Source organism: Pistacia vera, unplaced genomic scaffold, assembly GCF_008641045.1.
Source record: "Pistacia vera cultivar Batoury unplaced genomic scaffold, PisVer_v2 Contig314, whole genome shotgun sequence".
Classification (NCBI taxonomy): Eukaryota; Viridiplantae; Streptophyta; class Magnoliopsida; order Sapindales; family Anacardiaceae; genus Pistacia; species Pistacia vera.
Window position 1 is genome coordinate 409,176 of NW_022196129.1, and position 24,230 is coordinate 433,405.

At 33.8% G+C, this 24,230-nt stretch overlaps 1 protein-coding gene and 1 non-coding gene across 2 annotated transcripts; both read right to left on the bottom strand.

Moving 5' to 3' along the window:
- Positions 1-12,467: 12,467 nt before the first annotated feature.
- LOC116136474 (abscisic stress-ripening protein 2-like) lies at positions 12,468-13,613 on the bottom strand. Its single transcript, XM_031422173.1, has 2 exons — positions 13,175-13,613; positions 12,468-12,876 (listed from the first exon to the last, which is right to left on the bottom strand). Exons 1-2 carry the CDS (start codon positions 13,505-13,507, stop codon positions 12,694-12,696), a joined length of 516 nt encoding a protein of 171 aa, XP_031278033.1. The 5' UTR covers positions 13,508-13,613; the 3' UTR covers positions 12,468-12,693.
- Positions 13,614-19,377: 5,764 nt separating this feature from the next.
- Positions 19,378-19,470, bottom strand: TRNAY-GUA. Its single transcript has 2 exons — positions 19,435-19,470; positions 19,378-19,413 (listed from the first exon to the last, which is right to left on the bottom strand). It is a non-coding gene; the product is annotated as a tRNA-Tyr (tRNA).
- Positions 19,471-24,230: the final 4,760 nt, after the last annotated feature.

Below are 24,230 nucleotides of genomic sequence, written 5' to 3' on the forward strand. Positions count from 1 at the left end.
GAATTAAAATTTCAAGAACTTCGGATGGGCTTGTTTTAAGTCAATCGCTGTATGTAGATAATATTTTTGAAAAATTTAATAAAGATGATTCTAGCTTGGCTAGAACACCTTTAGATCCGAGCCAACATCTATCAAAGAATAAAGGAGAGAATATTTCTCAAGTAGAGTACTCAAGAATTATAAGAAGTCTGGTGTACTTAATGACTTGTACTAGACCAGACATAGCTTACACAGTTAGTAAATTGAGTAGATACACGAGTAATCCTAGAGCTGATCATTGGAAAGCAATAATAAGAATACTTAGGTATTTACGGTGTACTCCTAGTTATGGGTTGCACTATACTAGATATCTCGTTGTGTTGAAGGATACAGTGATGCAAAATGGATATCTGATATAAAAGACTCAAAATCTACTAGTGGATATGTGTTCACACTAGGAGGTGCAGCAATATCATGGAAATCCTTTAAACAAACTGTTATACCTAGATCCACTATGAAATCTTAATTTATTGCTTTGGATAAGTGTGGTGAAGAGGCTGAATAGTTACTCCAATTCTTAGAGGATATTCCAAAGTGGTCAAAGCAAGTGCTAGCAATCTGCATTCATTGTGATAATCAATCTGCAATTGGAAGGGCACAAAGCAATATATATAATGGTAAGTTTAGACATATACGTCGTTAACATAATACCATTAGACAACTACTTTCAACTAGAATTATCTCTATTGATTATGTGAAGTCAAAAGATATATATCGGATTCGCTAACCAAAGGGTTAAATAGAGAGGTTGTTGAAAAATCATCGAGAGGAATGAGACTAAAGCCCATGAAATAATAAGTTGATATAATGGAAACTCAACCTAATTGACTAGAGATCCCAAGATTTAGGTTCAAAAAGACAAATTAATTATAAAGACTTAGATAGATCACTATAAGAGTTACGTACTCTCAGTCTGTTCCTATGATTAAATGAAACAGTGATGGCCGTAAGGAATAAGGTTAAGCAAAAGCTTTTAATGATTTATATGAATCGGGCTTCTGAGTAGAGTAATGTACGTTACTCTTAAAGAGATCACCTATGTGAGAAAGAAGTAGGACCGCTTCTAAAGGGAATTGTATAGGGCTCAATTTTTAAGAACTTCTCACAGAACCAGGGGTATGTTCATGTCCAAAACGAACATAATAATGAGAATTGAATAATGTTAGGGAGGATTCCTGTGTGAAGTATGTCATCAGTTACATAAATGACAAATCAATTTAAGGACATCATGTCTACTAATCAGTTAGTAAAGTAAACAAACTTTCACAATGGAAGGTTCAAAGGGTAACACCTACCTATCCTATACAATTCCAACCATTTAAACTCCATCACTGTGTCTTATGTCTAGATCTGTCAATTTCATTCATGTGGGGGATTGTTGGAATTTATTAATTACATTGAATGAAATGAGATGTGGTGGTGTAAGTTGGGAGTTTGAAAGGTGAAAGGTTAGTAGATTAATGGAGGAGGTTTTAAAGTTAGAAAGTGAAAAGGTTGAAAATAATGGTGGAATCCAATGTTTTCCACCTTGAGTAGTATAAAAATGTGTTTTTCCTTTCATTCTTAACACACAAAAAATTGAAAGATCTTTCAATCTCTTATTTTCTCCCTAGTTTTTTAAGGTTTTCCTTTGTGGCAGTTAAGACTTTATTCAGTTCATCAGAATAGAAGAGTGGTGCTTCTCTTGTTATTCATCTGTCGTTGTATCGTGGGAAACAAACGCTGCTCAAATCCTTGTACACTCAAGTGAAGGAGGCGAATTTGTTTTAAGGAAATTGTGTGTCACACAGGCCTCGACATTCATGAGGTTGTATTCTTTATCGGATCTCTTCTTGTCATTTTGAAGGATCTACTACACGTGATCACATTGTTGGTATTGTTAATTTTATTGTTTTGTTATTTTATTGACATTTAGTTATATTGTTTTTATATTCAATATGTTTATTATTTGCGGTTACTAATTTAATAATTGATTATTTTATAACAATTATTTATAACCAGGTTCAACCGTTCAAGGAAAAATTCTAGAAAGGGTCGAGGCTTGTCATTGCTGGTCAATGAATACTCATCTAATAAGATAGCTGGTAGTTTAATGTTTCAAGCTTTATTAAATTAATTTAATATTCAAGTGTGTTAAATTCTCTCTTATGGTTGTTTGGATTTTAGAGATAAGAAGATAATTTAATATAGATATTAAAAAAAAATTGTTGGATTTTTGTTTTGATTGTGAAAATTTAGATGGGTATGTTTGATGATACAACTATTGGTTTAGTTGTTGGATTTTAGAATTAAAAATTTAGCAGGTTTGTCAAACAAGACAAATCAAGCTTCTGTCGAGCTCGAGCTAGCTTTTTCTATGTCGAGCTCGAGCTCAAGCCCAACATTTGAGCTCGACTGAGCTCAAGCTCCACATTGTAGGAGCCAAGCCAAGTTCGAACAACCAAAGCTCAACCCGGCTCGTTTACACCCCTACCTGGCATGGCTATATCGAGTGATGCCTTGCCACAACAGAACATTGATCTTGCTAGGGATGTTCAGAAAAATGTAAAAACCCAATTGAACCGACTTCTTGGTTAACCGAAAAACCAGCTTGGTTATTGATTTGGGAGAAAATGCAAACCAGTTAATCGAAACCAGTTTTATTAACTAGTTTACAATATTATAATAATATATTATATATTAAATTAAAATATATAAAAAAATCCCTAAATCTAAATCCCCTTTACATATGTATGAATGTTTAATTTTTATTTGGATATGTATTGTTGATGTTTACAATTTAAATCAAGAAATAAAAAAAAAAAAATTAGTTTAAGCCTTAAGGGGAAAATCTGTTCAAAACCAGTTTTTTATAAGAGGCTAACCGAAAAATCTGTTTTCCCTTAAACTGATTTGGTTTCGGTTCAGGAAAATTCTTGAACTGAAAAACCAGTTTGGTTCAAGAAAACAATTAACTGGTTTTTAACACCCCTAGATCTTGCCATTCCAGATTAGGCATAAGTGGCAATCGGAGGCTGACGCTTAGCCCATTTGATGACAACTATTTTACCCTTTTTTAACCTTTTTTTTATGATTTCTAAATTTTTTTTAAAGAATTTTTTAAGGTTTCAATATTTTAAGTTTTTATTTTGAAATTTCTTTATTAATTGAATTTTTTAAAATTTAAAACATTTCCTAACGTTTTTTATTATTTTCTAAGTTTTATTTATAATTTTTTTCTATTGTTTTTTTTCAATCATGTATTTTAGGACATTTTTTTTTTTTTCATATGATTTGTTTTAAAAAAAAATTCAAAGTGAAAGGTCTAATTTACCCTCACTAGTGCTTAAGTTAACACCCTAAAGGCCTAAAGTAACATCAGGGGATATAAAGTGTAGTTTTTTATTTTGTTTCGATACTTACAAGGGGTGTCGGTGGTGTAAACCCAAACTACAAAAAATTTATTGCTTAAGCTCCTCAAGAATTTGCTGGGACTGGGAGAGGATCCACGACAAGCCTTTAAAAGGTTAAATGAGTACCTTGCTACGCGTCAAAAACTAACAACTCCTTTGGATAAAAAGGTCTGTTTATTTATATTGCTGCATTAATTAGTAGCAACAATAAGTATTGCATTTATTTATTTATTTTTATTTTTTTGTGAAAGAGACTACAACAAAAACTTGCTTACTATATGAGTAAAACGTTAAATGAATTTAGCGAAGTATACTAGAACGTTAAAAAGTAGACATTATTTGAAGCACATAAGGTTGTGGTTGAAACACTAATAGATCCAGAAATTTTTATTAAAGTGAGCTAAAATAAAATATAATAGCATATAATATTCATATTCTATGTTTTTAGTTGAAATTAATATAAAAAGAAAAAAAAATTACATATAAATATTTTTTTTTTTTAAATTTGAGGGTGAGCCATGGCCCACCCTCAATATATTTTAGATCCGCCCCTGTTGAAACCATCATTTGCAAAGTTAGATATAGCAAGATGGATAACACAGTAGACTATGAAATGAGTACATTAGATATAGAATTCAAGCATAAGCAATCATGAAAAAGACAAACTGTAGTAGGATTTCTTGTTGGAATATGAGGAGCAACAAAGTAATGAAGCCAAGAAAAATATATGATTTTCGAATCAATTTGGAGTTGAAATTGGATGGTGTTATATAATCTAGAAGGACAATGGATGGAGCAAGCCATTTGAGTTGAATTTAAAGCTTCTAATAAAGAAGTGGAATATCGGGCAGTGATATGGGTTTAATGCTAGCCACAACTTTGATGGTTAGGCAATTGACAATACGTAGTGATTCTTTGATATATAATCAAAGATGATATATTGAAAAAAATATACTAAAGTTGTTCATTCTTTAAGGAGCAACTTTGAGTATGTTGATGTCACGTAGATTAATATTCCTTGGGAGGAATATGAAAGAGCTGGGGAGTTGGCTAATAAAGCATTTGATTCTAATATGGGGTCTAGTAGAGTACTCAGTCTTGACTTTTTACATAAGCCATCCATTGAAAAATAGGATATTCCTACTGTTTTTCGGGTACGGGAAGAATTCGGTTCGGGTTGTGGGTAATTTCATCCAACCCGACTGTTCATATAAAAGAAGATGAGAGTAATTGCATGAGTTTTGTTATTGCATACGTATTGGGCCAAAAACAATGAAGACTGTAATGGAGGAAGTGCATGAGGGGATATATAAGAAAATGTAAGCGATGTTAGAAACATGCCCCTACTATTCACCAATCAGTTTAGTCGTTGCATTCTACAATCAGTCCTTTAGCCTTGATATAATGGGACCGTTACTGAAGGCCGAAGCTGGTCTTATGGCAAACTACTATTTTGTGGATTTGGGATGATGGTAAACAATTGATAACCAACTGATTAATTACTTTTTTAACAAATTAAGCAGAGATAACTAATTGTACCATTTTTTCTTGTCTAAAGAAGAGGTTGGAGGAGAAGAAGAAGAAGAGGTCAAGAATAAATAAGAGAGTGCTTTTGACAAAAAAAGAAAAGAGGAATAGGTTTTAAAAGTTTGAAAGGAGTTGGAGTTGTTCGGATATAAGGATTGGATGATGTTTTAAGAGTTAACATGCAGTAGAGTATGTCAAATTGGAATGGGTTATAGAATTTTAAAAAGGAGAAGAAAATTATAATGAAGGTGGCATTCTCTCCCAAATTGGATAAGGCTTTAATTTTTTATTCAAGTTATGAGTCAAATTTCGTGTCAACAATCACTGGGACAAATTTTTGAGCCAATCTCCTCAAAGTAATGGGCTTTTTTCTTTTAGCAAATTCATTAGGCCAATTCCAAGATTAACAAGTCATGGGCTGCATTTCCTTTAAATATTACACAAATTCTTAGGCCAATCTTTTCAATCAAATGGGATAGCTTTCTCTAGTAAATCAGCTGATTTTTTAACACTAATTAGTCCAATTTGTTGGCCAAGTTTAGCAAGGTTTGAGCCCAAGTTTGGCAATAATAGTCCACAAGTTCTTCGCCCCAATATTAAATAAGCTTTTGGACTAATTATTTCAACAAGCTTTTAGGTCATTTTAAACAAGTGAATGACCCATCTTTCTAAGAAGCTCTTAGGCCGATTTCAACAAATTATGGGCTGATTTTAATGAGCAAATTGATAGACCAATTTCTACAAGTTATTGGGCAATAAATTCCTAGTTCCTACAAGAGTAAACAATTGTTTTCTCACCCAAATAATAGTTTAATGATACTTTTTCACCCATAAACTTTTAAAATATTATTTTATTATCCAAATTTATATTATGTTTCTGATTCTGACATCATTGCAACTCCACATCACCATTCTCTTTCCCGATCATCACTCACCAAAACTCTCAAACCCTACTCCCACCGGCCTTGCCAATCGCTAATAATCGAGTGATTGGGTTTATGCAACTGTCCCCCCTAAGTCAAATTCTAATAAATCTCAACCACCAAAATCCAACTTTTCATTACCAAAAGACTCATTAGCCTCTTCTTTTTAAAAACCCCAACAGTCAAGATCGAATTTACTCTCTGTTCATTGCAGAATATAAATTTGGATAGTATAATTGTATTTTAAAAGTTTATAGGTAAAAAAGTGTCATTAAACCATTATTTGAGTGAAAAAAAGTCGTTAACTCTTCCTACAGCCTGGTAAACTCAAACTCAGCAATAAAATTTAACATCCGACCAAAAAAAAAAAAAAAAAAAAAAAGCAATAAAATTTACAAGGTATTAGACAAAAAATTCCTACATGATCGTACGCCCAAATTTGGCATCAAATTCCGACAAGTGGTGTAGTAAAAAGTAAAAATTCCTACATGTTCTAAGAATTCTCTAGGCAAATTCATCAGTTGATTTTTGATGTGTTCAAACGCCACAGTCAATTTAACCTTATTTATTTTCTAGGAAGATGTTAGCACAGAACAAGCAACAGTTTCCCGCAAAAGATTTTTCTAGCTAACTAATTATCCACTTAATAGGGTGTTTTCAATTGATGATACATAAAATAAAAACAAGTAATTTAAAATATAAGATCGAAGTAATATGAGACAACTGGATTGAAGGATTGTTCGCCTTCACTAAACAGGTAACGAAAATTAATAAAAGTAATTCTTAACTTCCTATCCTCTTGATTATATCAATTTAGAAAAAGTAAACGACATATTCCCACCCAAGGTTTGATGAAATCCCAAGTTAGTACCATTGGTTTTATTTATTCCAGATTCCCACCCTTAAAGTAACAATGTTATGAATTTTTAGGGTTTAGAGGGTGCAATTACCATAATACCCTTAACCCTAAATTAATAAATTATGTTTTAACCCCTTAATTAGTAGAATTACAATCTTACCATTTTATTTTCAAATTATATCAAAAACACCCTCGGTCACTATACACCCTTGCCGGAAACAACCCAATCTAGGCTGTTTCCGACGACGTCGAACCCCCTGGTCACCTCCATCACCTTCCCCGTAGTCCGTCGTCCAAAACCCCTCTGGTTCCCGACTCATTTGCCTCTCCAATCGCCGGCACTATTAGGCTTAGGGTTTCCGTGTTCTTCACCGGATTCTGGTCGATTCCGGGGTAAAAATCCAATTGGACACCACCAATGCAACCACCATCTCCAAATCTATGAAACCCCTATGTCCCCAGCAACCGTTTCGTCGTCATTCGCTGGCCGAGAGTTCGTGTTCATCGGCCGTTTTTCGATGAAGTGGTGGACGGCAAACGGTGAGCTTCTGTGGCTGGAAAGGTTAGGGGTTTTGTAGGAGAGGATGCGAGGAGTCAAATGGTGGTGACAAGAGTGATTTTGGGTGGAAGAATCGCCGGCAAAGAGCGAAAAACGTTGGGAATGACGGCTACTTATGTGCGCCGGAGGACTGTTAGAGACGGTGGTCTGCTAACGTGCGCCGCTCATGTAAAATGACCAATTTACCCTTTTACTGTTACATCAAACATTTTTTCGTCATTTTAAGAGTGGGAATCTGGAATAAATGGAACCAATGGTACTAACTTGGGATTTCGTCAAACCTTGGGTGGGAATATATCGTTTACTCATTTAGAAAATATCACAAGTTCAATAAATTGGGTTTCTCTTTACTTTGCCGTTGGATTAAATAAGCTCTTAACTCAATTCTCTATCTATTAAATCACCCCTAATCACAGGAAAATTAGTTCTCCATGGAAAACATAAAAGCAATGGTGTTGTCGTTGTTAAAAGTTATCTTATAATCACTTATGGGTCAACTTTGGAAAGACTAAGCTACATCAATCCTAAGCTAAACCTGGGTGAGTTTGGGGTTGCTCTAGCTTTTCATTTAATCACTCATTTCATAATCTGTAATGTTAAAGTGTTGGTAAAAGCTACTTTTCAAAAGTTTATTATTACAAAGCTGATTATGAAATAATCTATTTTTTTAAAAGGATTCCAAAATAGGGTTTTTGTAACTTTTTGGATTTAAAAGCTGCTTTGATTGTTTATATACAAAAAACACCTTAATGATATATTTAATTCAAATTTTTTCGTAAATGATTTTTTTATTAACTAATATTTAATACAAAATATCAAAAATTAGTAAATTGGAAAATAGTATATATTTGCACTGATGTTAACCGTTGACGGTGGCTAGTCACCGTGTGCTGAGGAGTGTCTGGCAACATCGCCGAAACATTGAGATTGCCATAGGCGCCTACACAGTGTTATTGGATTGACAACCAAAGGCTTTGCCATTTAGTTTCGGTTTTTGGCACCACTGTGTATATCGTCATCAAAGGTATGAGGGGTGTGTGCAAGACGCTCCTCTGCTATGGTGATTGCTACGCGGCTATTGACATTCGGTGACTCTGCAACAAGTTTTTTTTTTTTTTTTTTTTTTTATTTAAACTTTGTTTATTTAAAAAAATTGTTACTAATATATAGTAACTTATTAATGAAAAAACTTTATCTTTGTCATTTTATAGCAACAAAATGTATGTCTAAAAGCAAAGTAATTTCGAAATTTATGAAAACAAACACCATGTAATAATATTAAAAGTTGATTATGGATAAAGTTGGCTCAAAAGTGATTAACGGATAAGCACAACAATTCAAACTAAGCCTTATTTTTTGAACCCTTTGACACTATTGCAAAGAGCTCATGTGATAAGGGGTTTTTGATAAAATATTGGAAGTTTAAGGGAACAATTTACAAAACGGGAAAGTCACATCCAACTTGGACTTGGATTATCCAAGTGATCAACGAAAATCCTTGGGTGGTTTGAAAATTGTTCCATTTGAAAATTAATGTTTGACCCGAAAACTCGACTTCATTTGGGTCCTTTTGGGCTGAATTTGTTAACCCATATTAGGGTTGTTAGAAAAAAAAAAAAACCGAATCGAATCTGATTTTTCGGATACTCAAAAATTTGGGTTGGTTTCTTCGTATAATTTTTATGTGATATTCGAATTTTCAAGGTTGATTTTATTTATCACTATTCTTATATTGTTTTAAGTTTTATTTTATGATTTAAAGATCTGAGTCAGTTTTTATTTTCTTTATGTATATATATATTTTGGGTTTTGGTTGGTTAAATCTGGAGAGGATTTTGTTTATTTATAATTTTGTCTATAATTAACCTTTAATAGTGTTGAATTTTGAGTGCTGTTGATTGATTTATGTTTCGTGATTTTGGTTTTACTTTTAATTATAATAAGTTGTCCATCTAAAAGCTTTTTGTGTTTGATTTTGTTCTTCAAATCCTGACATTCTGTAGCTAGAGAGATAAAAAAGATTACTGAAAAATAAGTATGTGGTAAATATGTATGAGAAGTTTGTATATTTTAATGGCTTCCTTGCCATCACTTACCTTTCTTTCAATGGCTTGAACAAATAATGAAATAAATTTGTTAACTGTAAACCCGGTATCCGGAAACCGACCCGAGATTTCGGGTACTCCAATCACCGGTTACTCTAACAAACGGTTCGGTTTATAGGGGCACCCGAATATGATACCCGGTTTATAGGGAAAAAGGGGTTCGGGTACCCGGTTTTGAACAGCCCTGCCCATATTAGTGAACCGACTCTCTCTCTCTCTCCTCTCTGAGAGACTTTCCACGTTAATTAAAAAAATGTTGCTGGTTTAGTTAACTCCAGTCTCAAAATCTTTCACTTGGCTCTGTAGGGTTTCTCTCCGATTCCAAATTTTTCATTTCTTTCGGTTCTGCGCTGAATCTAATCTCCATCTCTTTGTGGAAAGATGGGCAAGCACGTGGTTTCTGACGAAGAAGGTTAGCCCTCAAAATGCCCTAATCTTTATCCTTTTTTGCTTGAGAGTGCTCTAAAATGGGCTCTTTTTTTTATTTTTTTATTTTGTTCAGATGAGGTCGAGTACGAAGGAGAAGAAGACCAAGAACCCGTTGAGGGGGATGCTGTCGAGGGTCGAGATGACGATGAAGAGGATGAAGATGACGGTAAGAGATTTGGGTTTGGGTCGAATTTTGATTTTTTTTAGCTTTAGGACTTATTTTCATGGGAGTTTTAGGGAGTTTGTGTCTATTTTTTTTTTTAATTAGGGTTTTTCTGTTTTTGGATGTGAGGTTACATTGCCTGAGGTGATTTTTATTTAGGTTTTATTTTTTTAAACGGATTAGCTGTTTGGTTGCTTAGAAAATGGGGAAAGAATAATGCAACCTGTTTTTGTTATATTTTGATGATTTAGACAATTTTTGGTAAAGCTGGTGGAGTAGAATCTGGGTTTTCAAGATTATCGTATGTAAAACTGGTTGTTTGTTTGATGAGAAAGGTTGGGAAGTTGCGTATGAATATGAATTGGCGTTTTTATGCATGTTAAGCTTCTATTCTTTTTGTGCTTAATGCAAGTATACAATGAAACTTTAGTGTTAATAGTAATTCATAGAAGTCAAGCTTAGAGCTAATCAAACAGAGAATCAGGCTTCATTAATGGTTGGATTCTTTGTGGTTATGACTGTATATGCATGGATTATTGTTCAAACATATTGGAATTATGTGTTTTAATGTGTTGATATTCAATCTGTTGCTTGAATGGCATTTATTGCTCATATCGTGTTTGGCCTATTGTCTCTTCCTGGTTCTGTTTCAAATTTGATTTTNTTACGTTCAAGTTCAAAAACTGATTGCTATGGATGCTTCTTATTGGGCCAGCCCAAATACATGGGAGCTTTGGGCCATTCCTGGATCCGATGAATCATGGGCTTTTTATACCCAACAAAAAAGTGAATAGAGAAATCTCGACAAAGTCAAATAACTTCTCCAAACATCTGTGATGAAATAATTTTTGCTATTACTGTATTACTTGTAGTTCTTCAAAGAAAAAAAAAAAAAAAAAGATATGGTAATCCACAAATAATTTTTAAAAATTAAAATAATATATCTTAATATTTATATGTTCGATATAATCTTTAAAAACGGTTTTCATATTAAAAACTATAGAAAGCTGTGAAAACAACTTTCAATGATTTAATCATGTTCTAATTTTACACTAATTTTTATAATTGTATCTGAAAACTGTTTTCGAAAACTTTTTAACTCATTTCTAAATGAAAAAAGGAAAGCAAAAGAGGAGAGGATCTAAAGCAAGCAGATGCCAGAATATCCAAAAACAAAAACAAAAAGAAGAATGATTATTGATTAGGTGAAGTGGGTCACTAACTGGGTTTGGAAGTGACAAGAACCTGCAATTTCAAATCTCATCTCCAATCTTCAACCAGATTTTGAGCCGATAACATTAAAATCCTCAACAGGAAAAATAAGATACATAGTGATCTCTTACGTATTAATATTACTGGTGAAATAATGTAATGAAATCCACAATTCATGGATTCAGTCTATCTATGTAAAGCTAATTTAGTAAACATAATGATCTCTTACAAGTGAAAATTGATGTTCAAGCTGAGTTGATTCGTCTTAAGGTAGAAAAAGTCAAAGGTTAATTTAGGGTCAAATGGTAATCAAAACATACAACTACTCTACATTGAAGAGGCGACAAGAACATAGAAGTGTAAATCTGAGTGGGGTTTATCTTTGCTTAATGTGGATAAGATATAATGATTATTAATGCAGGAAATTAAAGGGCTATACCTAACATTCAAATGCTGGCCATAAATATTAATGGGTGCTAATTAATTAATTGGTGAGGTGTTTTGTATATATTTTGATATTTATTAATTTATTAGGCCACTAAATTAAAATTGGGTTCATTTTAATTTGGTGAAATCACATGATGTCTGTTTCTGTTTTAACAATAATACTAGCCTCATAAACATCTCTTACTAACACCTCTTATTAACCCTGACAGCTTGCAATTTCATTAATAGAATTGGGTGATCCATCACTCAATTGCAATAAAAGTCATATGGCTCTTTCCACCTTTTTTTAAATATTTTATTTTTTTATTTATTATTCTTTGATGTGAATGTTTTTTTTTTTTTTTTTCAAAGTGTGTATCGTATATAGGTTGATAATTAAGTATTAGTTTTGATTTTGTATTTTATTCGGTTAGAAATTGATCATCAACTCCTAATATGCACTTTAAGAAATTAGAATATTTGTGAATATACTTTTAGGATGTGTTTGGTTCTGATAAAGATGTGAGTATCAGTGAAATAAATAACGTTAAAGATTAATGAGTATAAATTATTATTGTGTTTGGTTCCTAGATAACTTATTTTATTAATTACTGGCCTATATACAATATTAATAACCATCAATTTATTTTTAAAAGTTAAATTATCATTTTTTTTTTAAAGTTGACTAAAATTTTGTTGTAAGCTAAATATATAGTAAATTAATGAAAATGGGCATGCCTTTATATATAAAGGTTATTAAATATAGTAATTTGATTATTCAATTTTACTAGTGGAATGATGAAACGGGGAATGAAGTAAAATATAATTTATATAATAAAAACATCTGAAATATCATTATTATAAACATCACATAACAAAGGGCAAATGCTCAAATCACCCCCAGTAGAGCACTCACAAAGTGACCCAAACACACAGAATTATTTAGGGCAGTTGCTTACTGGTACACAGATACGTACATACATACGTAATTAACAAACAAACATAACACAAAATACAGAAAATTAACAATAATTAATTCACTAAGCAAGTAAGCAACACTTAAAAGAGATGGTGGTGCTTCTTGCCATGAGCCTCTTCCTCTTCCTCCTTGGTCTCTTTCTTCTCATGGTGCTCATGGAAGGCGAATCCTCCGGCTCCAACAGCAGCCGCCGCAGCAATCTCCTCCTCGATCCTGTGCTTGTGTGCATGCTCTGGGTCCTTCTTCTCCTTGTGCTTCTCATGCTTAAATATTTTCAATATACATCAACAAATCAGTCATCAAATAAATCATACAATTTTTACTATCTCAAAATATAAATATTATGCTGTCAAAACAAGTTTTCCAGAGAGATGAAACTAATTTGTTTCAAATTATCAATCAAATTAAAACTTAAAGAAAAAAAGAAGATAATGAAGTGAAAAATATCATACCAAAAGCCGAGCTTGAGAAACAAGTGTGGGAGATTTCTGAATTTAGGGGGAAAAAAAAAAGAAAAAAAAGAAAAAGAAAGAAAGAAAGTGAAGTGAAAGTTATTTATACCAAAGCGTAAGCACCGGCTGCAGCAGTTCCGAGCTCGCCTAGGTGCTCAAGATGCTTGTGGTGCTTCTCCTCCTTCTTGTAATCAACGTCCTCCTTCCGCTGATCACCATAGTCAGACCGCGGAGGCACCTCGCCGTAAGCAGTCTCGGAGTAGGCGGTGTTCCCGCTAGAACCGTAAGCATTGTCGGAGTAGGCGGTGGTTCCATCGCCACCGTAAGCATTATCAGTGCTGTAGGCGGTGGTCTCGGAGTAGACGGCGCCTTCGTCGACCGGCCTGTCCTCGTCCTTGTTGTGGCGGCCGAAGAGGTGGTGGTGGTGCTTCTCCTCAGACATGGTGAAGTAAAAGTTTGATTGCAAAGAGTAATTCAATACAAGAAATTTAACAAAGAATATAAAATTAAAAGAAATTTGAGTTTTGGTGTGTGATCAAGCTGGGGAAGTGAGGGTATTTATAAGCGTTGGTGGGAAAATTTTGTAAAATATTTTTCTTGCTATCGTGTAAAGTTTGTGACAATTAATATTTATTTTTGTGTGTTATTTTTTAATTTTAGAAAATCCGAAATGACAAACCGTGTCGAATTGGATATTAATAGGACCACTAGAACTTTTTGTGTGTTATATAAATCCACATGAGATGGGGGACAACTTTTCGGTGGTTAATTGTTATTATATGCATTTTTTGGGCTTATTATTGTTTGCAATTGGTGGTTGATATTAATTTTTATCTAATGTAATATAAATATCCAAGTAAATCAGTTAATATAAGTGTTGATTATAATATATATTGACGCGTGAAATAAACGAGTTTTCTTTTAAGAGTTTTAATAGGTTAATTTTATGCCTTCTTGAGAAGTATCGTTATATCTAAAGGTCACAACTAGTTTATGTATTTTTATATTGGGATTTGATAATTCAATTGATTTTTAATAATTTTAAAAAGTATTTAATAATTTTTGAAAATCATTAATTTACTTTAAACTTAACTATCTTTGGTATGTTTACTGTTGTGCATGATTTTCCGATGGCCAGATTCGTGCCACCTGTTTAGATACCATATCAGGATCTAGCAGCTAGAAACTTAGAATTGTCTCACGTGTCGCTCTCATAACAAATGACTTCACCAAAAAACTCATCAAGGTTAAGCATGGGTGTTTAGACTTAAATATGGGTAGAGGCTGACTCAGATCCAGATAGTGGGAGATTATGCGTGTAATCCGCCTTGTAATATCAACCCCTAACCAATGTTAGTGGTGTGCATAAAAGGGAGACACCACCTTCATTTTGGGGGATCTATTATTTATACTAGCACAAGAAACCACTTAGGAAGAGTCTTAGCTTGTCATTACGTGTTTCCTTCTTGTAATCACCATGTGTATAAGGCAACATAAGTAATAATATAATAATGGACGTTGGTTTGGTTCTAACTCGTCGAATTACTTTAAAAGTCTATTTTGTTCTTGCATTATAGATACTCTAATCTGATTATCTATGATCACGTATACATCCTATTCAATTCTATCGTAGTTGACTGAATATCTCTGATTGCAAGTTTTTGTAACATCTGCGGAGTTGACTCTGTTTTAACTGTGAAGTTTTAATTGGTGAAATCAAAGAATTTTATGATTATTTTGTAATCTTCACACATGCCAAGGATAGTGGATAGTGGGCATTTTGCCTGGAATTTCGCATGACAATGTATCATCTGTGTTTGAAAATAGCATGTGGGCCATGAAAACTAATCATGACGAAGTCCACGAAGGTCCCATACGAAATGAGTGGCTAGCCAGCTGTTCCTGTTTTCGTCGGTGGAAGGTGAACTATTGAAAAATTACCAAAGAGGAATTTCAGAGTATTCGTGAACAAGGACCACGAGATCTGAATTGTAAACTCACGCTGAAGTGGGGACCCACAAGAAGTCAAGCACTGTTACGGTCTTGTCTGTCGCTCTCATTTGCTGCCACGAGAGATTTTTGTGATTAGTTTTGACGTCATTAAATAGTATTTAATTAATTATTGTTTTTTTTTTAATAATTTTGGGAGTTGATGACTTAAGTGAGATTAGTGGTTGGTCGGTGGGATTTAAATTTAATTGGGAACTGGAAAAGCCCGCCAGTATTTTAAGGGAAAAAAATAACGCGGGAATAATGTTGCGGGTACTTTTAGATATTAATTCGGTAATGGTTTTTTTTTTTTTTTGGTTTTTCAAAGTTTTAAAACAAAATTAACCAAAATATGAAAATAATAACCCCAAGAGATTGGTTTGGTGATCAAAAAAGTTGTTTCTCATTAACTTTTTAGATTCAAATCACCTTAAGGTTATTTAACACATTCATGGCTTACTTAGAACATTGAGTTAAAGGGTGTTTAATACAGTCTTAGGGATAAACTGAGATACGCACAAACTAGTTTAAAACATGCCCAATTATAAAAAATAAAAAATAATAGTAATAAACGTAGAATTCGGAATATGGTATGGTGGGTTAGTATGAATAATACTACATATTTCAAGAATTATTGTAAATTTTGCTTTCAAGTAATGTATTTATCTATGTTGTATTGATGTGTAAATGAAAAAAATGATATTGTAAATACACGTAATGCTAAAAACAGTGACATATTACTGAAAAATTATTTAAGTGATATTTCTTTCATCCATAACTTTTCATAAATGTGCAGTTTTAGTATATGGGATACAAATACTTCAATCTTATTAAGTGATTGACGTTAGTGTCATTAGCCTACTTTCTTAACGCTATAAGGGAAAAGTTGACATTCCATAATATATAAATTTCTCTAAATAAAGCTTAAAAAAAAAAACGGTCATCAATAAGCTTTAGTGGTTGTATCTCATGAATGCACCGGGCAAGTTATATACTTCAAACCTGAAGGATGAAAATAGGGCAAATTTCTGTCTAACATCTGTTAGTGAATTCCATCTATGTAACTGAAAATACTAAAACGCCCTTATTATTTTCTTCTTCTCCTCTTTCTTTCTTCGCCACTGCTTTAAACACATCTCCTTCCCGAGATTTCAGCTTTTTCATTTGCAACAACAAAAGTGCCCCACAAACAACCACCCACCACACCACCCGACAGTAACCACCACAACAATAATCGTCCAAACAAACAGCCACTACATGAACAAGCGCCCCAACAGCGCCACACAACATTAACACACTTGAAGTTTTCTTAGCAGTTCAATTCAGTCATGCTCCCTGTATAAAATTATTGAAAATCACCCTTTTCTCTGAAATTGATCTCAGCCTCTTAATAATGCGATGAATCTATGATATTTGCTTAAGTGATTGTTAAATTGTTTGCCAAATAGTGGACGCTCTTTCTGCTTTGACAACGACCTTGGTTGACCAAACGGTGGGTTTCAAAGCTGGGATGCAGCATTTGTTGATCCATGCACCTGGCTTCACGTTACAGGCAATGATGATAACAAAGTCACAAGGCTGTTGTATATTCCACCTTCGTTAGTTTATTTAAAGATTATTGAGTTTAGTTTGGTATTGAGAACTAATTTTTAACTTGAAAGTGAAATTTCAATTTGCTTCTTGAAGGGATCCTGGCAATTATGGACTCCAATGATTTTGTCCTGAGCTTGGATCTTTGGCTAATCTTCAATATTGTAAGAACATTTTGCTGTTGTTGGAGTGGTTAATGTTGTGGTGGCTGCTGTCGGGGTGGTTGTTGATGTGTGGTTGTTGCGGGACGATTGTTGTTGTGGTGGTTACTGCCGGGGTGGGGGTTGTTGGTGGGGCACTTTTGTTGTCATGGAGAAGGAGATGCGTTTAAAGCGGTGGTGCAGAAAAAGGGTAAAAAAAGAAAAGAGGAAAGAGAGCAAGAAGAAAATATAAGGGGTGCGTTTGATGTAGTATTTGGATAGGATTTTGAGGATAATATTGGATTGTGGATAGGGGAGTATACGGGTAAATTTGAAAAATTATGAAAAAGCCCATAGGTTTACTAATTTAATTAAAGACTCTACTATATAAATGACAAAAACACCCCACCACTGCAGGTTCAGATTCCGGCGCCACCGTCGGAATCTAGTAGGAAAATTCGTTACGGCACAGACCGATCGGATCGTGCCGTAAACGCATCATTATGGCCTTTTTCGGCCAGATCCACCACGGATGGCCGGAAAAGGCCAGATCTAAGGGCCTGTTATGGCCGTCGACGCGTCGGAAAGGCCAAAACGACGGCCATCTTTGGCCGCAGCGACGGCCAAAGATGTGGCCGTCGTTTTCGGTCAACGACGACCAAGATTTGGACGTGTTGACCGTAACGACGGCATTTCTTGCCGTCACTGACGGCCAGTCGGTGTAATTCCGGCCATTTATGGTCGAAATTTAGGCGTTGTACAGATTCCGGCTATCACGGCGGTGGTTGCCGGAATCTGACAAATTGGGTTGATGGGGGGGGGGGTTTTGTTAATTTTTAAAAAATAAATTTTGGGGTATTTAGTGAAATTAATAACTTTATGGGGTCTAAATGTAATTAAAAAAATAGGGTACATATTTCTGGAATAGTGTGCCAAAATATTTGGAGAATAGGATGGGGAATAGGATAAAAACAGGGAGCCAAACGCACCCAAGAGTGTTTAGTATTTTCAGTTACTATAGACGGAATTCACTACAGACGTGGACGTAAAGTGGGTATTGTTGTTTTGAAATTTTGGGTACTAACTTGTCTTTGAGGCAAAGTTTGGGTGGGAACATGTCGTTCGGCATGAAAATACAAGTAGCCTACAATATTAATTAAGGCTTAAAATATCGGAGAAACACAGGTTTCAAAAAGTGACCTAGGGGTATATAGTAAAATTGACCAAGTTGAGCCAGGGTTGGACTAACTTTTGTTGTGGGTGGTGTGATCGGAGCCCAGGTCTCCACGTGCATGATGCAGGAGCTTGATTAAACAAAATTAGCCCAAGACTCTCCTGATTAAATGTCACTAATCCAAGAACCACACTTTAATGATTAGCAAAGTAAATTTGTTTATTAAATTAACCCAAGTGTTGAGAGAATTGAGGTGAGTCAAGTCACCACAAGTCTGAGAATGATGAACACCTATGAGAAGGAAAAGGTCAAGACTTCAATTGGTATTTGTAATTTTCTTAATCTTCAGAAAGGCTAGTGACGAAGATCACGAGTTAGCCTCAAGGGTTATAATTAGATTTGGGTAAATCGAGGGCCGGCGGCTCTAAAGGTAGAATTAACCAACAAAAGAGTTTCTTCTTAACGACAATGTTGAAGAAGCAAACAAGTAAAGCATTTTTTGTGCATTGAGAAATTGTATTTGTATATGGATCACATGATTCTGTGAATTGAGTTTCATGCTTTTCTTTTTTTTCCTAGATGGGAAAAAAGTGAAAGAAACAAGCAAGAAAAAGAAAAGATAATGAACACCTTCTTCATAGAGTAATTTGATCTTAAATCTCAAATAAAAAATAATATAAATTACCAGAAATATTTGAACCTTTTGATGATATTGGTGTAAATGCGTGAGCAATTACCTGCAACTGCATATTGAAGGCAGAAGTTTTTACTTTTTAATATTAAGTCCTTTGTTTATTTAACACTAAATTCAAACATTTATGTTTGTGACTGTGTGTAGAATCGAAAATCAGAGCTTCATTTGTCATAATCTCTCTGGTTTCAAGAAAATAGAGAAGAGATTGTCAGGAATATAAGTAGATATGTTGTATTTAAACTTGTGTTATTAAGGGTCATAATGCCGAATGAAACAGAGCAAATTACATTCACCAACAAGTCAAAAAAGAAAATGAGACAATACCGCATAGCAATTCATGTAGCCAGCCATACTACATTTAGATGTGAATAAGGCCCATTTATGCTCTATAGCTCCAGCCCAAATTCAAGAAGAACTGGGCCAGAACAACTATTTCTCCACTGTAATTAACATGTTGAAGTGTATTGTGTACTGGGTAGAATCTAAAAATATACCTGTGAATAGAAGAAGTAATAAACTTACACCCATCAAACTATTTTAATTCTTGAATGAAGAAGCAAATGGAATACATATGCTGTAGGAGTGTAGGTGCCTATGTAGTGAAATGGAATAGGAATAATATTTTCGGGCAGTGTACAGTTCTCACTCTCTCTCCTCCACTTCTCAGTAAACAATCAGAAAAAAAAAAAAAAAAAAATATCCGACTCAGTAAACATCAGAAAAAGGTCGACCTGCCGGATTCGAACCAGCGACCTAAGGATAGCCGCCAAGGGTTGTACCCACTACAGTCCTCCGCTCTACCAACGAGCTAAGGTCGGAAAAGCTGTGGCTGCTGGGATTCGAGCCCAGGTCTCTACGGCCAAACGTGAATTCTACCACTAAACTACAGCCACATTTGTTGAATGATGGATTCTCTAAAAATACTTAACGAATAAACCAACATTCAATCTAGCCCCCATTGGAATTTGGTAAAACAAAACTTAACCCAAGACTCTCGATTAAATGTGACTAATTCCGAGAAGCATACTTTAATGATTAGGAACATATTTTGTTTCTTAAATTGCCAAGCGTGAGTTTGAACCAATGACTTTTGAGGAAAATGAGGCAAAGTACCACAAGCGTAAGAATGTTCAAAGGGTAAGAGAGAAAAAGGTTTAGATCTTCCATTTGGGTTCGTAATTCATTATTTGTTTAATGTTTAATTCTTTGTTTGAGAAAGGAAAGGGTAGCTAATCAAAGATCAGAGATGACCCCAAGAGGATTCATAATTATTTATTAAAAGAAGAAAACTAAAATAACATGAATTACAAGGGATTGGTTTAACGGTTAAAGATGTTCGCTTTATTCATTGAGATTGGGTTCAAATCTAAAGGTCATCTATCACTTTGTAACTTATTGGGTCATTTGACTTATAAGGTGTTTAAGATTCCGAAGATTAGTTGAGGTACGCGCAAACTGATCTGGATTCCCTCGTTTACCCAAAATCTACATAACATACTACAAATTAAGTTTGAGCAAGCAAATTAACCATCGTTTGTATATAGAGAAATGTAATAATTTTACTCTAACCACATAAGAATCAGGGGAAATGAGTTTCATGTTTTATATATCTCTGTCTTAACAGAAATTTGATCTTAAATTTGTGACAACGTATTAACCGAAATTCATGTTAATTTAATCAAATACTTGCTGTAAACAAGAGACACAATTTTGTTATTGTGTACTAATTAATATATAATCAATTCCATACTTAATTCAGAGTTGAATAAGGAACTGCCCAAAGAAATACGAAGAAGAAATGAAAGGCAGAAATGGGTGAGAGAAAAGTTCTAATAATTCAATTTGTGTAATAATAATTAATTGGATGGCTCATCAACAAATGATATGATAATTAAAGAAAGTTAAATACAGATTTGCTTTGAACGATTATGATGATCAACAGTTGCTTAATACTATTACATAAAATGGATGGCCTCATCATTCCCATAACACAAGCAATAAATTAATTAATTAATCTTCAGGCTTTTCAGTCCTCATAAACGTTCAAGAACATTAATGTCAAATGATGCAAATCTCTCTATAAACCCTAGCTTCACCAAGCATTTAGTAATTATCAATCAAATAACCAGTACTCCCAACACAAATGGCTTATTATTCTACCACTTCCAAGCTCTCTTAATCGCTGTCTTTCGGCTTTGTTCGGGTTCCAGTGTGGCCACTGCACGGCCACTCTTGAACCTTAGCTCATCAACTCTCGCCGCACGTTGAAATTGGATGGGGCTAATGATAACGATCAGCCATCGAATTGCTGGGACTCCTTGACAGCTTCAAGCGTGCTCTTCAGAAATTATACTGTTTCTTGTGAACGGCGAGACATACCTTGGCCATGGATGTTGCGAAGCCATTCGTATAATCGCGAAGCAGTGCTGGCCGAACATGATGGATACTCTGGGGTTTACTGCTGAAAAGAGGAGATATTCTCGAAGGCTATGTGTTCATGAAACATCTCCACCGCAGCAGGCCGTTGGACTCGCTAGGGTTTCTACGATGAGGATGAGGACTCAGGTTCCATGAGTGCATGCATGCATGGCTTGGGATTGGATTTTCTTTGGTTATTATAAGTTATTTGAATAATTATTGTGTGGCTGTTATTTTTAATTTACGTTTTACTTGAATTTGTGTTTGCATTGAGTCAGAGTGATTAATTATATAATATTGTGTTCTGTTTTGTGGGTCTGAAGTTAGTATTTGTTTAATTAAATTTGGTTTGATCTTATTAAACAGTGAATCAAAAATTAGAAAATCTTCGGTTTATGTATAGTGGACTTGATTATATAAAGCACCAATTATTAAGTATGTTTTATTAAATTAATTAAGAATTGAAATTTTGGTTTCATATTCGGAATAATTGCTCAACATGCGCCGAAAATGCTGAACCCGCACGTTGGACGCCTTGGTGGCGTTGAGTAATTCTTAATATATACCAACACTTAAAAATCGAATTATATTTCAAGTCAATGTCAAAAAGTAATGAAACTTAAATGTTTTTTTATATGAAAAAAAATTAAATTTTGTTAATTTATACTAGAATAATACTATATTTATAAAAACTTTATATAAAGTTTTTTTTACAAAATGACGTATCAGATTATGATAAAAGAAAATCAATTTAATAAATACAGATTAAATTATAATATCATGTAAGTGAATTTTAGATATGGTAGGAAAATATTAGATTATAATTTTGAATATTCAAATTAACTAATAGAACAATTACTGAATTTAGAGTTAAATATCTCAAACCTAATAATATTGTTCTCCAAACACATTAATTCAAATTAAATAAAAATGCTTTCTACATGAAAAGATGTATAAAATCGAGTTTGATTATTTAAGAAAAAAAAATTAAGAAAGTCATCAATTAATATTTGAAATTCAATAATAAATGTCTGTAATACTAACAATTTTGTGTATTTAATATCAGAGTATTCAAATTAACAAAATTAAAGCCATTCAAGGCAAATAAATACGAAGAAATTAACTAAATGAAGAGAATAAAATGTTTTGTGACATTCAATTACCCAAATCCAAATTCCAAGAATGAATTTGATTTACAATAGCCAAAAAAGGGCACTCCCAATTTTTACGATCAAACATAAACATTGTCTAATGTCATCAACAAGTAGTCAGGTTAATTCTTGTTTCTTTCTGATTTGCAGATTTTTGTTTCGTCAAAACCTCCTCAGGGACTGCCGATCGCCCTTCTCTGAGGCACCAATGCGCCATTTTACTTCCATCCTTAGTCAACAGGTTTTGTCCAGAAATTGCATGGCGCAGCCAATTCGCAAAAACAAACAGTAACACTGCATCTCATCATCAAAAACTCTTGATTAAGGTTTGTTTGATATTAAAAAACAATACAACAATCTTACGAAAATGTAATCTTATGAAAATGGTTTAGTTGAAATGAGTCGAAATATTTTCGAAAACGATATCAGAAATTGATTAAAAGTCGGTTCACATTTCTTTAATTTTATCTGAAAACAGATTTCATATCCAACCAATTTCAAATATTAAATATAATTCAAAAATTTGAAAGCAATGATAATTTTTAAAAATTATTTTTCTAATTATCATAATCATTAACTACACAAATAATAACAAGAGATTAATTAAAGTTAAACTTGATTACCGATTTACAGTATTTCTGTGAGGGGTGGTTTCAAATGGTAATTTCAAACACAAATGTCTTGAATGTGGGTAATCTCTGCAAGCAACCTACTAACAATAAATCAAAATCACCGACTTCAGAAAAAAAAAATAAAAAATTTCCAATCAACGGAAAAAGAATTAAATAAAAACCTGGCCTTTTTCGGCAATGATAGAGATGTCTTGAACATTATGAGGATGATGATGACCTTGGAGATAGAGAGATGGGCAAAATCAGCAGACTCATAAGGGTTAAAATAAAAGAGAAGCAATCCTCTTTCTCCTCAAAACTCTTCAAATCATCTTCTTTTTCACGCAAAATATGGATCGAATGGGAGTCCCTTCTTCTGATGATATCTCGTTGGCCTCCATCAATCACTCCCCACCAATTTTTGGTGTTAACACTAAACCCTAGAACCACCCCAAGAAGAATGGCTTTCAATGGGAAACAACTGTTGGATTCCCCAAGTGATTAAAAATTTAAAATTGAATTGAGTGGGAAAAAAGAATCGCCATGGATATTACTTACATAGTCAGTAATCTAAGGGTCCAACTTAATTCAACTAGTAACTAGGTTTGGAATATTAAATATTTTTCTTCAATAACTGTTTTTTGTAAAAAATAAATCACCTATTAAAATTTTGAATAAAACTATATGCACTACCAATGTGTACTAATTCAAGTAATAACATTGGAAATTTGAAATTCTCCCTAAAAAAAAATTTAATTTTCAGTGTTAGTATTTGGATTAGTAGTAAATTGGTTAGTGCACATAGCATTACTCAAAATTTTTGATGCAGAATTTTACTAAACTCGAAATTCCTAAAATGCCCTTGAGCATGTTAACTCCCGGTGAACGTACGAATTGACAACTTCAATCCCTAACAAAATCCCCGAAACTGAGAGGTGGGCAAGGCCTGGGTCCAGTCATTCTAGGCCTGGGCCCTCAAAGAGCGAGCCCAAATCCTGAGGACTCTTGAGGGTTTATGTAAATTTGTTTTGTTGGGGGATGGGTTAAAAATAATGGGCCCCGTCCCTCCTCCCTTGGGCCTGAGCCAAATTCCCACATCTACAGTAAAGAACAAACACCTTTCTGAAACGCCCTTTAGTATGTTAAAGTTCGAGTCAACATACGGTGACAACTCCAATCTCTAGCCTCTGTCATACAGTCTAGTCTTCTTTAGCTCAGATAAGTATGGACAACACTCTGAATAGCTAGCCTTTGCCAACAAATATAGTCTTCTTTAGCCTTAGATATAGTCTGGATGACACTCAAATAGCTAACCTCTGCCATACAGTTAGTCTTCTTTAGCCTCAGATATTTAGGATTTTAAAATGATAAAACTTGTGTTATGTTGTCATTTATATG

Coding starts and splice junctions, on each gene's coding strand:
- LOC116136474 (XM_031422173.1), bottom strand. CDS start 13,507: ATGTCTGAGGAGAAGCACCACCACCACCTCTTCGGCCGCCACAACAAG. Junction 12,877..13,174: donor CAGCCGGTGCTTACGCTTTG/GTATAAATAACT, acceptor AAAATATTTAAG/CATGAGAAGCACAAGGAGAA.